Source organism: Mauremys mutica, chromosome 1 (genome assembly GCF_020497125.1).
Source record: "Mauremys mutica isolate MM-2020 ecotype Southern chromosome 1, ASM2049712v1, whole genome shotgun sequence".
Lineage (NCBI taxonomy): Eukaryota > Metazoa > Chordata > Testudines > Geoemydidae > Mauremys > Mauremys mutica.
Window position 1 is genome coordinate 241,852,565 of NC_059072.1, and position 15,834 is coordinate 241,868,398.

The 15,834-nt window shown below is 54.4% G+C and overlaps 1 protein-coding gene across 4 annotated transcripts in view; it reads left to right on the forward strand.

Moving 5' to 3' along the window:
* The first annotated feature begins 71 nt into the window (after window positions 1–71).
* The window catches only part of TUBGCP5 (tubulin gamma complex associated protein 5), a 62,587-nt gene continuing 46,824 nt past the window's right edge, over window positions 72–15,834 (forward strand). Inside the window, exon 1 of one of the 4 annotated variants that reach the window (XM_045004892.1) lies at window positions 72–103. Coding sequence is in view for 2 of the 4 variants with exons in the window: in XM_045004847.1 (XP_044860782.1) it covers window positions 12,761–12,921 (161 nt within the window). In the remaining 2 variants the exon portion in view is untranslated. Of the gene's footprint in view, window positions 104–129; window positions 203–11,349; window positions 11,391–12,631; window positions 12,922–15,834 lie in introns of those variants that run through there. The other 3 variants (XM_045004884.1, XM_045004866.1, XM_045004847.1) reach the window with 3 other exon arrangements.

Below are 15,834 nucleotides of genomic sequence, written 5' to 3' on the forward strand. Positions count from 1 at the left end.
TCCAGGGGCAGAACAGCCAACCAGAGCTCAATCTCCCTCTCCTTCCCCACTCCACTTCTGTGAGCAACAGGTTGGCTCTGCTTCCTCCCTCCTATGCTAAAATGTAAGCCCCTGGAGCCACCCCCAAGCCTGGAAGAGGAGTAGGGACCCCACTTCAGCCCCGCAGGGTAGGGAAGGGGGAAGAACCCCTGGAGAAGCAGAGGTGAGGGTGGGAAGCTGGGGGGGGCAAACTGGTGGGGGGCAGATCTGGTGTGAGGTGGGGGCTGGGTGGGGATGGGGGCAGAACTGGTGGGGCCTGCATGGGGCAGAATTGAGTGAGGTGGGGGCTGGACTGGTGGAGCGTGAGAACAGAACTGATGAGAGATGAGGCACAAGATTGATTTGGAGGTTGGGGGGGCAGAATTCATTTCTGGGCAGAGATGGAACGATGTGGGGGTGAAAACTCCTGCAACAGGGGCCAAAATCCTCATAGCCAATACATTTCGGAGCATGGGCATCAGTAACACACTCTCTCTCTGGGGATGGGCAGGGGCAGTTCAGCAAGCGTTAGAATGAAAAAGTCTCTTTGTAAATAACCTCATGTTTTGGAGGACAATCCCCTGACTTGTTGGGGTCTGACTCATTTATTTTTTGATCTCTTGAGGTTGGCAATACTCTGAGTGGGACTTAATTAATTATATTGCATTTAAAAACAGTTGAGAGAATTACACACACTTGGGAAGACTATTTTAGGAATGAGAAGAAATGTTTAATTATTAAGTGCTTATCATCCAAAAATATTATTCTCAAGTGCATGTCACTTTCTCCACTGAGCATGCTTTTGTCCAGAATTCTTATATTTAGCTTTGATGTTTGTTAGTTTTCACTGCTGAAAATGTTAATTCTGGCACAAAAGACAGATCGCAATCTAATGTTAACCATCATGGTTGTTTTGATTTTGACCCTGCTAGCCCTGTTCTGGATTGGCTCATTCATGAGATCATTTGGAGACAATTTGGTGGTGTGTCTCTAAATAGGTTAAAATATCCAGTTGTGCTGTGGCAGAGGAAAGCTTGGGAACACTGCCTTTCTGGCTGGGTGAGAGAGGAGCCTTGCCCAATCCTCTCTGCAAGACTCCAGGTCCCAGACCACTAGAGTATGTCTACACAGCAAAGAAATACGCATAGCTGTCTAGGGTTGCCAGGTGTCCAGTTTTCAACTGGAACGCCTTGTTGAAAAGGGACCCTGGCGGCCGTTAAAAGTCTGGATGGCTGCCCACAGCAGGGCAGGCAAGGTGCCTGTCCGGCTCCGCATGGCTCCCAAAAAGCTGCTGGCATCTCCCTCTGGCTCCTAGGCTTAGGAATGGCCATGGGGGCTCTGCACACTGCTCCTCCCACCAGTGCCAGCTCCGCAGCTCCCATTGGCCAAGAACCACGGCCAGTGGGAGCTGTGGGGGTGGCGCCTTCAGGCAGGGGCAGTGTGCAGAGCTGCCTGGCTGCACCTCTGCCTAGGAGACAGAGGGAGATGACAGCAGCTTCCTGGGAGCCGCCTGAGGTAAGCGCCACCTGGAGCCTGCACTCCAAACCCCTTCCCATGCTCCAACCCCTGCCCCAGCCCGGAGCCTCCTCCTGCACCCAAACCCCTCATCCCTGGCCCCACCACAGAGCCTGCATCCCCAGCCCAGAGCCCATACCCCCTCCCACACCCCAACTCTCTGCCCCAGCTTGGAGCCCCTTCCCACACTCTGAACCCCTTGCCCTCAGCCCATAGCCCCCTCCTGCACTCCAAACCCCTAATCTCTGGCCTCACCCCAGAGCCTTCACCCCCAGTGCGTGGAAATTATAACTTGGGGCAGAAAGCTGTTGCATATCTCTCTCCACATTGAGGGAGGGGGCAAATTTTATGAACTTACACTGTACAGTTCCCTGTGCAGTGCAAGACAGTATATTTTTGGGTTTACACTCCAGATGGAGGTGTGCACTTGAGTATTGTAGTTCCTTAGCTGAGCCTACCCATGCAGAGGTGATCTCAGCATCTGTGTGTATACCTGCAGTTGGGTGTCTCCCTATCTATATGTTTGCTGGTTAAGTGCAGTCTGAAGCCTGAGCGAGGGCTTGGCTGGTTTGCCTTAGTTTAAAGGGAGCCCGGGCTGGTGGGTCAGGTGGGTTCAGTGGTACCTCACTTTCAAGTGGCACCCCAGGGGGAACCTGTCACAGTTCCATTGGACCTGCAGTTAGTGAATCGCTAATTAGTGCCCCAAAATGGTAATTTAGACCAGTGGTTCTCAACCAGGAGTACATGTACCCCTGGGGGTATGCAGAGGTCTTCCATGGGGTATATCAGCTCATCTAGATATTTGCCTAGTTTTACAACAGACTACGTACAAAAGCACTAGCGAAGTCAGTGCAAACTAAAATTTCATACAATTACTTGTTTATATTACTCTATATACTATACACTAAAATGTAAGTATGATATTTAAAAATGAGAAAGTAAGCAATTTTTCAGTAATAGTGTGATGTGACACTTCAGTATTTTTATGTCTGATTTTGTAAGCAAGTAGTTTTTAAGTGAGGTAAAACTTGGGGTACGCAAGACTAATCAGATTCCTGAAAGGGGTACAGTAGTCTGGAAAGGTTGAGAGTCACTGATTTAGATAATCAGCTAGCAGTAAGTGGAAATTAGTGCAAATGCCAGGCACAAAAAAAAGAAGGCAATTGAACCCATTTTGAAACTGTCCCATAAGGTATTCATTGCTGAAACACCACCATGATACTCCCAAGAGCTGCCAGATCATCATAGAATATCAGAGTTGGAAGGGACCTCAGGAGGTCATCTAGTCCAACCCCCTGCTCAAAGCAGGACCAATCCCCAACTAAATCATCCCAGCCAGGGCTTGTCAAGCCTGACCTTAAAAACCTCTAAGGAAGGAGATTCCACCACCTCCCTAGGTAACCCATTCCAGTGCTTCACCACCCTCCTAATGAAAAAGTTTTTTCTAATATCCAACCTCAACCTCCCCCACTGCAACTTGAGACCATTACTCCTTGTTCTGTCATCTGCTACCACTGAGAACAGCCTAGATCCATCCTCTTTAGAACCCCCTTTCAGGTAGTTGAAAGGAGCTATAAAATCCACCTCATTCTTCTCTTCTGCAGACTAAACAATCCCAGTTCTTCTTCGAGTGATTGCTCCTATGCATTCCAGTTAGGTGTGTGCGCCGCGCATGCACGGCTCTTCGGAAGATTTTTACCCTAGCAACACTCAGTGGGTCGGCTGGGCGCCCCCTGGAGTGGCGCCGCTATGGCGCAGGATATATACCCCTACCGACCCCTCAGTTCCTTCTTTCCGCCCGTGACGGCCGTTGGAACAGTGGAGCGCGGCTTAGCTGACCTCCACTTCCCTAGCTACTCGTAGTTTCTCTCGTTTAGTATATAGTTCAGATATTTATAGTTGTAGTTAACTTTATTTGTTTGTAGTATAGTATTTATTTTCAGGGGTTCGAGGTTTATCCTCTTCCCCTCACCCGGTGCCGGGTCCGATGCCCGGTCCACAGGGTTTTACAATGCTCGGCCGGCCACAAGCCGAAGCCGACAAGAGATCCTCTCCTAAGTGCCTCGAGGAATCTCAACTATCAGATAAGTGCCACATTTGTGAGGCCTTTAATCCGAGAATAAATGGGAGCGGGACTTTCGTCTCAAGCAGCTCCTGAGGGAGGCAGATCTTGCTCCTCCGCTCTCAGCGCCAAGCGCTGGTTAGTCTTCGAGGAGCGCTCCCTCGGCACCGGATCGCCGGTACCGCCAAGGCCTCCCGGCACTGGCCCTCGCTGGCTCTGACGTCCACTCGACATGGTTCCCTCTCCTGGAGGATGAAGAGGCTCAATATACTTGCTGCGTCTGAGCCGCCTGCTCCACAGCCGAGCGCTACGCTCAGTCGGATCGCCCGGCACCGATGTCTGCCGCGGCCCCGACTATATCCGCACCATTAACTCCGGCCAGACAAGAGCCGTCGAGTCCGGTGCTGGAAAGCTCCCCGGTACGGACCGTGGTCGAGCTCGCTATGAAGCTGCGTCCGAGCCGCCTGCTCCGCAGCCGAGCGCTACGCTCAGTCGGTTCGCCCGGCACCGATGTCTGTCGTGGCACCGACAGTATCCACACCGTTAACTCCGGCCAGGCAAGAGCCGTTGAGTCCGGTGCTGGAAAGCTCCCCGGTACGAACCGTGGTCGAGCTTGCCTTTAAGCTGCGTCCGAGCCGCCTGCTCCGCAGCCCGAGCGCTCTACTACGTCGTACTGCCCGGCACCGGTACCTGCTGCGGCACCGACAGTATCAGCACCGTAGACTCTGGCCTCGCAAGAGCCGTCGAGTCCAGGACCTGAATGCTCCCCGATGCGAGCTGTGGTCGAGCTCACTATTCCCTCCACGCTGGAAACATTTCCACAGCGAGGGAGTTGATGGCAAGGGCAGAGCCTGCGCTGCTTTAACCCCGGACACCGCCGGTGCGGGTTATTTTGTCTATCGGCGAGCCTGTCTTGCTCACGCCACCCTGCGTCGGCACCGTAGGGCGGCACCGTTCCTGTCACTGATCGAGGTCCCGACGCTGCTCGCAGTCTCGGCACTGTTCTCTATTTCGGTGCCTTTGGTACTCGTGGCACCGGTCAGCGTCCCGTTCCCTGGCCCGGTACGCTCGGCACCGCTCCCGCTCCCGGCACCGCCCCAGGCACCGAGGCTCCGTAGCCACTCCTGAACATAGAGCCTCACGCTCTCGGTCGACTGCCCGGCACAGCTCCGGTGGCAGGTCCCATTCTCGGTACTGGTATGTCTCCCGGTACCGATCCCAGGTGCCGCGTCGAGCGACGTCAGTTAGAGAAGGAGACTCTACCAAAGGCTCTTCAGCTCCTTCAGGGCCATCCAGCCACGCATCAGTGTTGCCACGTGCGGACACTTCATATGCGCAGTGCTCTGTTTTCCGATGTGCCCTCCAGAGTCTTCCAGGAGACCTATCAGTGGTCCTTCTAGTCACCTTGGGCGTACTACCACGCCAGAGGCATGCCGGTGCTCCCATTTCGCTCCGTTCCATCGGAGCTCTGGGTACCAGAGGCGGGAATTAGCCATCCCCCTCCGACCGGTACGGAGCAAGCCCCGGTTCAGCCTCCGGGCTCCCAGATCCCACTGGATCAGGAGGTCATCCAGGAGCGCGAGCCCACAAAGGACCCGCTTGTCCCTGGCCTTTCTTCTTCCTCCTCCCCAGATGCGGTGGGGGCAGGAACATACTCCCCGGGCCCTCCTCTGATGGGAACGCAAGTGCATGGTATCATCCAGGGGGTACGAGTACCTATATGTACATCTACCCCCCCTGCTCCCTTGTCGTCCAGTCCCTCAATGGGACGGAACGCCATGGCCAGCAGGCACCAGCCCCTAAATCCAAGGAGGCTAGGCGAATGGTCTTACTGGGCCGTAAGATGTACTCGGCGGGGGGCCTGCCACTTTGTGTAGCAAACTAGCAAGCCCTGCTTAGCCACTACTATGGGTGCCGGTGGGCAAATTTACAGAGTCGGTTCTTCAGAACTCCTGTCAAGAGTTCGATGCCCTCCTGGATCGAAGGAAGAAACTGGCTAGAGCTTCCCTCCAGGCCTCGTTGGATGCAGCTGACTCCGCTGCCATGACCCTGGCCTCGGGTGTTGCCACAAGGCGCATTTCATGGCTCCAGTTATCGAGCCTTCCCTCGCAGCTGCGGTACACTGTACAGGACTTGCCCTTCAATGGCAAAGGCCTGTTCTCTGAAAAAACTGGCCCTAGGCTGCAAAGCCTGAAGGGCAGCAGGGTCATTTTGCGCTCTCTCTCGGCATGCACACGCCGGTGCTTAGCGCCGACCTTTTCGTCCCCAGCCTCACCGCTCTTACTCTGCGCCTAGTCAAAGACAGGACTTTGCCAGCAGGCGTCACTTACGCGGTTGTAGGCTTCAATCAGGCCCCCAAAGGAGCCAAAATTAAGGTCCTTCTAACCACCAATGGGGCAAAAGACTATCCATCCTCGTCCCTCTTAGGGACCCCTCTCACGAGCGATTCCCCTTGCAACAGGTGCGGACGCTCCTCTTCATCGAAGCTATACAGGAGGTACCTAAGGACGAAACCTAATCCCCTAGGCGAAGGGAAGTCTCAGACCTATCCTAGACCTGCGGGACCTCAACAAGTTCACGATGCAGATAAGTTCCGCATGGTACCCATGGGGACCGTCATCCCATCCTTGGATCCCGGAGACTGTATGCCGCCCTCGATATGAAGGGCGCGTATTTTCACGTCGCCATTTCTCGTCCACACAGAAGGTACCCCCAGTTGGGGGCCTACCGTCGTTTCCAGTATACAGCCCTCCCGGTTGGCCTCTGTACAGCCCAAGTGTATTCAAAGGGCATGGCTGTAGTCGCCGCCTCTCTTCGCGACCGTCGGATACACGTTCTCCATATCTAGACAATTGGCTCATTCGAGGGACCTCCGGGCCCAAGTTACCAGTCATGTGGTCATCGACACGGACCTATTCCTGTGTCTAGGCCTGATGATCAATAGTAAAATCCACTCTGGTTCCCTCACAGGGAATAGAATTCATTGGGGCCACCCTGGACTCCAGTCTCACCAGAGCCTGCTTACCTCAGCCTCGGTTTCATGCGATGGTAACAATTGTACAAGGTCTACGGACCCTCCCGACAACTTTGGCTCGCACTTGCCTAGGTTTCCTGAGTCACATGGCTGTCTGCACGTTTGTTTCCAAACTTGCCAGGCTTCGCCTCCATCTACTTCAATCGTGGCTCAACTTGGTGTACCACCCGGGCAGAGATAGCATACTCCTGGTCGTCTCGTTCCCCCTGAGCATCCTAGGCTCCCTCGACCGGGAGTCAGCGCCCTCCCTGGTGTATCCAGGGATGCTGTTCCATTAACCCCTTGGGGTCCTGGGTCAGTTTCGCACTCACGGCCTTCGGTCGGCTCAAGAGCTGGCCTTACACATTAATGTCCGAGAGCTGAGAGCAGTCTGCCTTGTATACCAGGCGTTTCAGCTGGCGGATCGCCTCGGCAGATCCTTCCTGTCTCACAAGTGGTCGTTTCCTCCATTCCGTTTTTCGGAAGTGGGTCTTTCCCCGCATAGCCCTCTTCGCTCCCGCGAGAGCGAAAAGAGAGAGAAGTTCTCCTCATTCCAAGGCCTCTCCCTGGGCTCAGTCTTGGAGGGGTTTTCTGATGCCGTGGAGGAGCCACCGGCTGTACGATTTTCCACCGTTCCCTCTGGTTCACAGGGTCCTGCTAAAACTCTGCAGGGATGGAGCGCACCTGATCATGATCGCTCCAGCGTAACCCACGCAGCACTGGTACACCAGGTTGCTACCCCTGTCGGTAGCCAACCCTATTTCCCTACCTCTTTGTCCAGACCCCATAACGCGGGATCACGGCAAGCTTCACCACCCAGACTTGTAATCCCTGCACCTCACAGCATGGCTGCTGCGTGGCTAAACCAATCCGAATTACATTGTTCTGCCTCGGTTCTACAGGATTCTCCTGGGTGGTAGGAAATCTTCCACTCGCTTAACGTATCTGGCAGAGTGGAAGCGTTTCTCCTGCTGCTACGAAACGCACAATGTTTCTCCCGCCGAGGTCCCGATCCATTCCGTCTTGGACTACCTCTGGTCTCTCAAACAGCAGCACCTGGCGAGGTCCTCATTAAGGACACTCTTGGCAACCATCTCTCCCTTCCACCCAGCGGAGAGTGGCCGCTCCGTATTATTACACCTTGTGGTTCTAGGTTCCTCAAGGGCTTGGAGCATTATACCCCCCCCAGTTGGCCCCCGCCAAAACCTGGGTCTTCAACCTGGTTCTAACCAGTTTTATGATTGCCCATTCGAGCCACTGACGACATGCTCGCTGACATACCTGTCCTGGAAGACAGTTTTTCCTTGTAGCCTTTTCATCAGCCAGACGAGTCTCCGAGTTTCAGGCGCTCACGATGGACCCATGGTATACTGTGTCTCTCAAGGTCAAGGGCAGTTGTGACCACATCCGGCCTTCCTCCCTAAGGTGGTGTCAGCCTCTCATATCATCCAGGATATCTTCCTTCCGGTCTTCTTTCCGAAGCCACACTCATCGCAAGGAGAGCAACAATTGCCCTCCCTAGACATTCGTAGGGCATCCGCAATCTATATCGAGCAGACAAAGCCCTTTTGTAACGCCCCCAAATCTTCGTCGTGCTGGCATGCCGGACGAGGGGCATGCCTGTCTCCTCCTAGAGGATTTCGTCTTTGATGGTGTCGTGCATCCGCACCTCCTGTGTTTTGGCCCATGTTCCATAGAGCCACCTTACTTCACATTCCACCAGGGCTCAGGCTTCTCTGCTGCCTTCCTGGCTCACGTACCCTTTCAGGGGATGTGTCGTGCAACTACTTGGTCCTCGGTCCACACCTTTGCCTCATTGGCCCAAGAGTCCAGAGATGATGCAGCCTTTGGCTCAGCAGTTTTGCATTCTGCAACATCTAACTCCGACCCCACTGCCTACGTAAGGCTTGGGAATCACCTAACTGGAATGCATAGGAGCAATCACTCGAAGAAGAAAAGACGGTTACTCACCGTTGTAACTGTTGTTCTTCGAGATGTGTTGCTCCTATCCATTCCAGACCCACCCTCCTTCCCCACTGTCGGAGTAGCCGGCAAGAAGGAGGGGCGGATGGGTCGGCAGGGGTATATATCCTGCGCCATAGCGGCGCCACTCCAGGGGGCGCCCAGCCGACCCACCGAGTGTTGCTAGGGTAAAAATCTTCCGAAGAGCTGTGCACGCGCGGCGCGCACACCTATCTGGAATGGATAGGACCAACACATCTCGAAGAACAACAGTTACAACGGTGAGTAACCGTCTTTTCCCTCAGCCTCTCCTCAGAAGTCATGTGTTCCAGCCCCCATTTTTGTTGCCCTCCGCTGGACTCTTTCCAATTTTTCCACATCCTTCTTGTAGTGTGGGGCCCAAAACTGGACACAGTACTCCAGATGAGGCCTCACCAATGTCGAATAGAGGGGAATTATCACGTCCCTCGATCTGCTGGCAGTGCCCCTACTTATACAGCCCAAAATGCTGTTAGTCTTCTTGGCAACAAGGGCACACTGTCAACTCATATCCAGCTTCTCATCAACTCTAACCCATAGGTCCTTTTCTGCAGAACTGCTGCCTAGCCATTTGGTCCCTAGTCTGTAGCAGTGCATGGGATTCTTCTGTCCTAAGTGCAGGACTCTGCATTTGTCCTTGTTGAACCTCATCAGATTTCTTTTGGCTCAATCTTCTAATTTGTCTAGGTCCCTCTGTATCCTATCCCTACCCTCCAGCATGTCTACCACTCCTCCCAGTTTAGTGTCATCTGCAAACTTAGATCAACCTCTAATAGTAAAAAAAGGTCACTCCTAAGACAGCAAAACGATGTGCTGCAAAAGTTACTATAGCAGAATAGGAGTATTTGTGGTACCTTAGAGACTAACACATTTATTTGAGCATAAGCTTTCGTGGGCTACAGCCCACTTCATCAGATGCATAGAATGGAACATATACTAAGAAATATATATACATACAGAGAACATGAAAAGATGGAAGTAGCCATACTCATCTGATGAAGTGGGCTGTAGCCCACAAAAGCTTATGCTCAAATAAATATGTTAGTCTCTAAGGTGCCACAAGTACTCCTGTTCTTTTTGTGGATACAGACTAATATCGCTGCTACTCTGAAACCCGTAGTAGAATGTTATCACATGATCTCCTTCCTGTTATGATCACCCTGTTGCTTTTACTGACATGGCTGCTTGTGTGATTACTAACCTTTACATAGACAACCCATAACTCCAATCAGTCTAGCTCCTCAGATACATTTAATACCAAGCACAGTCCTTTACTATTGCATGTAGGCCCCACATTTGTTTTACTATCACATTTTTACATTAACTGCTATTAAAACACTGCAACAGATGTTTTATCCATTCTCTTAAAATATTGTTCCATGTACTGCACATAGACAATTTGTTTCTTTCCTGAACTAAAAATGAAACAACTGCAGAAATTTGAAATGATTTTACGTTGGAACTTTTCCAAACATTACAAACATACAGCTGTGCATCTGCAATGAAGTTTTGAACTGATGTGAACTGTAAGAAAAACAGTAAAGGTATGTAAAATCTATAAGCATTTATTTAGGAGTAATTGAAATGGGGCATATTTAAGGTGAACCCATGTCTGTACTGGTTGGACTTAACAATTCAGGGTGAAATTGTAGTTTGCATTCCTTGTCCTCTGGTTCAAGTGATGGGTGGGGTTTATTAGGAAATGAGTTACTAAAGTTATTCAAAGAGCTGGGCATCAGGCAGTTGTTCATCTTGGTTATGCTTAGGGTTGATCTTGTTCCTAAGTGTGATGGGGTGTCCACAGCACACTGGACAGGAAGGGGTTAAGGTGGCGAGGTAGGCCAATTAACTCCCCGGGCTGCACCTGGAGGAGGAACCAGAGAGCAGGGGTTGATTAAATGAAGTTTAGCTAGCCAGGAATAGGAGGGGCCTGTAAAATCCCAGGAATAGAGAGAAGAAGGGGGCTGCAGTCACTCCGTGGGAGAAGGGAGATACTTTAGGGACTACAGCAGTGGTTCTCAAACTTATTTGATCATACCCTTCTTTGTATCTGTGCTCTCTGCCTGCCCAGCTCTAAGGCAGAACAGAGTAGCAGCTGCTGGCCGGGTACCCAGCTCTGAAGGCAATGTAGCCGCCAGCAGCAGTGCAGAAGTAAGGGTGGCATAGTATGGTATTGCCACCCTTACTTCTATGCTGCTGCTGCTGGCAATGGTTCTCCCTTCAGAGCTGGGCACCCAGCCAGCAGCTGCCGCTCTCCAGCAGCCCAGTTCTGAATGTGCACAGTTTTTTTCCCCTAAAGCTTCTCATGCTCCCCAGTTTGAGAACCTCAGAGAGGGTAGTCCATGGTTACTACCTGAGAGGAGGGAGTTGGGAGGCTGTGAACCCAGAGAGGGGGAAACCAGGAAGGTATAAAAAGGCTCAAGGGAAAAGCAGCAAGATTGGACAGTGCAGGCTTTAGCTGCTGACCAGAGGGCCCTTGACCTGGAACCCGGAGGGCAGACCCAGGTTCCTCAATGAGCCACTGGGGCTGTGACACAGGCCAGGCAGTGGACAGCAGACTGGGTGGGACAGTTTGTCCTTGAAAGACTTTGTTTCCCCACCCCTGGAAGGGGAACATGTATGGTGACCTGGCCGGAGGCCTGAGTTACAAAGAGGAGGCTGCAGTTCCTGGAGTGAGAGGGGCTGCAGGGCAAGACAGGATGGGAGAGGACACGGCCAGAGGAGGGTGCAACACCTGACAGAGATAATCCTCAGGATGGCCAGGAGGAGGTGCCACCAGCGGTGAGTGGACCCCATCACACTAAGGCAGAGGTCCCCAAACTGCACAGAGGAACATTCGGTGGGGGGACATGGCTGGGGCCCGGTCCAGCCCTGATGGGGGGGCAGGGAGGGAGCACCACCCAGGTCTGCCCAGAGCCCCAGCTACCAACCCCACACCCCAGCTGCTGTCCTCAGACCCTGGCCAGGCCCCCGGCTGCTGATCCCATGCCTGGGTCTCTGCTCTCAGCTCCTGGCCCCACCCCAGCTGTGGCCCCACTCTTCGTCCTCTTACCGTGCCTGCATTTCCCACCAAACCATGGCCCAGCTCCCAGCCCTGGCTCTCGGCGGGCGTGGACAAGTTTGGGGAGGGGACCACTGCACTAAGATTAAGGCCTAAATTTAAACTCAAGATGTGTGCAAAGGAACTATGTAAACAGAGATTCCTTAGTCTTTTACCACTTTTCTTGCCTCTGCAAAAAAAAATAAAACAAACCCCCAGGGAACTTAAATCATGTTAGTAGTGCTTGTAAAAGCTCATAGATGTTTTTTACCTTTCATTTTTCCTCACAGCAGTTTATACTTATTACGTGGTATTATTTTAGCACATATCACATGCTTGGGTCCATCCAATCCATAAACAGAGATAGCCCTGCCCCAAACTGCATAGGCCCCAGTCCTGCAATGTGTTGTGAATAGGCTGAGCCCTGGGCTGCATGGAGCCTGTTGAAGTCAATGGCGCGCCATTCCGGCACAGGGGCCAGCCCACATACAATGCATTGTAGGATTGGGGCCTTACAAGCGAACAGAAGCTTGAAATACAGGCCATTTGCCATATACAAAATGGAGCAGGCTGCCACCCAGCTCCTATTTATGTTTGTCATTCACAATAACAGTACTTTGACCTGATCCAACCCAGCTCCTTCCACCAGAGGGGCTCAAGGCCAGCTCCCTGTCACTGCCCCATGGGAAAGGGGGCTGGGGAGACAGAGGCAGGCTGAGGAACACACTCAGGGTCACACACTGAGCACTTGCAATGGAGCCAGGAGCTGGCTCTCCCAGACCTGCTCTCTCTGCCCCCCACGCCCCTCAGCCCAGCACTGTGGCCAATCAAGGCTCGCTACAAAGTCACATGATATTTAACCCCACCCACCAGCGCACGCTACTTTCTACTTATATCACAGTTCCAACGCGCGCATGCGCACAACTCCAGCGCCGCAGCCCTTCCTTTAGAATCTGGCGGGTTTTACTACTGTGGGGAATCTCGTGAGACTAGGAGGGAAAGTGTCGCGAGACGTGCTGCGGGACGGCGCGGCGGTGACAGAAACAAAGGGTGGCGGTTGAGGCGCGCCGCCGCCTCTCCCCGCCCCCGCCAGCGCGCGCGCTCTCGGGCAATGGCCGCTCAGCCCGCGCGCTGGAGCCCGCTCGAGCAGCAGCAGGACCGTGACGTCCGGGCGCTGATCCGGCGCCTGACCGGCCTCCGCGAGGCGCAGGGCGGGGAGGAGCCCGGCGGCCGCTTCCAGACGGCGCTGATCTTCGCCTGGTCCAACTTCAGGTCAGGGGCCGCGCGCTCCGGGTCTCGCTGCCCTCGGGGCTGGGCGGCTTCCCTCAGTGCGCCGCGCCCGGGGCCTGGCCTGGCTGCTGGCTCCGGCACCGGGTCACTCGGGCTGCGGCAGTCCGGGGCGGTGGGGGCGGGTCCAACGCGCCTGCGCTGCCGCCTTCACACACTGGCACGTGCCAGGCCTGTCTGAGCTGTACCCACCCCCCCAGGCCAGGCCTGTCTGAGCTGCACCCACCCACCCCCGGCCAGGCCTGTCTGAGCTGCACCCACCCACCCCCTCACACACACACACCCCCTGGCCAGGCCTGTCTGAGCTGCACCCCCCCCCCAGGCCAGGCCTGTCTGAGCTGTACCCCCCCCCCCCAGGCCTGTCTGAGCTGCACCCACCCACCCCCTCACACACACACCCCTGGCCAGGCCTGTCTGAGCTGTACCCCCCCCCCCCAGGCCTGTCTGAGCTGCACCCACCCACCCCCTCACACACACACACACCCTGGCCAGGCCTGTCTGAGCTGCACCCACACCCACATTGGCCAGGCCTGTCTGAGCTGCACCCACACCCACACCCCCCCCCTGGCCAGGCCTGTCTGAGCTGCACCCACCCACACACCCCTCCCCCCCAGGCCAGGCCTGTCTGAGCTGTACCCCCCCCCCAGGCCTGTCTTTGCGTCACCCACCCCCCCCCCCCCCCCCCCCCCCCCGGGCCAGGCCTGTCTGAGCTGCACCCCCCCCCCCCCAGGCCAGGCCTGTCTGAGCTGTACCCCCCCCCAGGCCTGTCTGAGCTGCACCCACCCCCCCCCTCACCCACCCCCCCCCCGGCCAGGCCGGTGTGAGCTGTACCCCCCCCCCCCCGGCCAGGCCTGTCTGAGCTGCACCCACACCCCCCCCCCCCCGGCCAGGCCTGTCTGAGCTGTACCCACCCCCCGGCCAGGCCTGTCGGAGCTGCACCCCCCCCCCCCCGGCCCGGCCTGTCTGAGCTGCCCCCCCCCCCCCCCGGCCAGGCCTGTCTGAGCTGCACCCACCCACCCCCTCACACACACACACCCCCTGGCCAGGCCTGTCTGAGCTGCGCACACCCCCTGGCCAGGCCTGTCTGAGCTGCGCACACCCCCCCCCCCCGGCCAGGCCTGTCTGAGCTGCACCCACCCACCCCCTCACACACACCCCCCCTGGCCAGGCCTGTCTGAGCTGCACCCCCCCCCACACCCCCCCCCGGGCCAGGCCTGTCTGAGCTGCACCCCCCCCCCCCCCCGGCCAGGCCTGTCTGAGCTGCACCCACCCATCCCCTCACACACACACACCCCCTGGCCAGGCCTGTCTGAGCTGCGCACACCCCCTGGCCAGGCCTGTCTGAGCTGCACCCACACCCACATTGGCCAGGCCTGTCTGAGCTGCACCCACACCCACACACCCCCTGGCCAGGCCTGTCTGAGTTGCACACACCCACACTCACACCCCCACCCCCCCCAGGCCAGGCCCGGCCCGTCTGAGCTGCAGCCTTACACACACACACACACACACACACACACACACGTTCCTGTGACACCGTGGCCCTCCTGACAGCTCAATAAGTAACAGTTGTCTGTTGCAACATGGCACAAGCCAGTGAGAACATCAGCGTTTTCTCCATTAAAAAAGATCCGGGCTCAGCATTACCACCAGGGACTTAGTTACAGGTGCTTATCAGAGGAGCAGTGGCTGCCGTCCTGGCAGCTATAAATCTCTTGCTGTCTGCTGTGTTACAATATTAGTCTGTTGGCATAAAATAAACTGCTTTTTAGTGACTTCGGAGAGAACTCTCAACATGATGTTCAAGGCATCACGTTAGGGAAGAGAGGGAAGAAAACAGCTATTGAAATGAGCAAATATTTCAAATTGAGCAATGTCACAAAAATGACCAGTCAAGATCTGCCTCAATAAGTGTACATTTCTCTCCAAAAGATAGACATGCTTTTGACCTTAATGCATGTGAAATGAGTTCAACATAATCTTTATTAATCCGTAATTTAAAAAAATTATAAAGGCATAGTCAACTCTTCCATCTGAAGTGTTTTACAAATTGTTACAAATGGCATGTAACCTCTTCAAATTATTGTAATCTTAACAGGGATTTCCCCCACCCCCAATTGACAGCACTTTTATGTAGTCAATTTCACTCTTTTCCCCGCATTGTCAACTAGTCCTTGATTCTGCAAAGATTTATGCATGTGCGTAACTTAATGCACTCTGAGTAGCTCCATTTGAAGTCACTGGGAGTACATACAGTGCATAAAATTAAGCACGTCTATGTCCTTGTAGAATTTGGAGCAGCTCAGTTTCTCCCTTGTTGAAAAGATCCTATAAACATCAGTCAGGAGTAGACTTCTAAAAAAAATAAAATTTAAGCATTACTAGGAACATTAGTATGAGTCTACTATCTGTCTAATGAAGTAGATATGTGTTTTAAGGATGAAAACCATAGTAATCATACATAGCTATGGATTGAAACCTAAAATTCGTTCAGCTTTTTTGGGAGTGTACTGAAGTTAACTCAGGGGTGGCCAACCTGTGGCTCTGGAGCCACATGCGGCTCTTCAGAAGTTAATATGCGGCTCCTTGTATAGGCACCGACTCCGGGGCTGGAGCTACAGGTGTCAATTTTCCAATGTGCCGGGGGGTGCTCACTGCTCAACCTGTGGCTCTGCCACAGGCTCTGCCACCACTCCACCCCTTTCTGCCCCCTCCCCTGAGCCTGCTGTGCCCTCGCTCTTCTCCCCCCAGAGCCTCCTGCATGCCACAAAACAGCAGATTGTGAGGTGTGGGGAGGGAGAGAGAGGTGCTGATCGGTGGGTGGGAGGGGCTGGGAGTGGGGTGAGCCGATGGGGGGCTGCTGACGTATTACTGTCTCTCTTTGGCAATGTACATTGG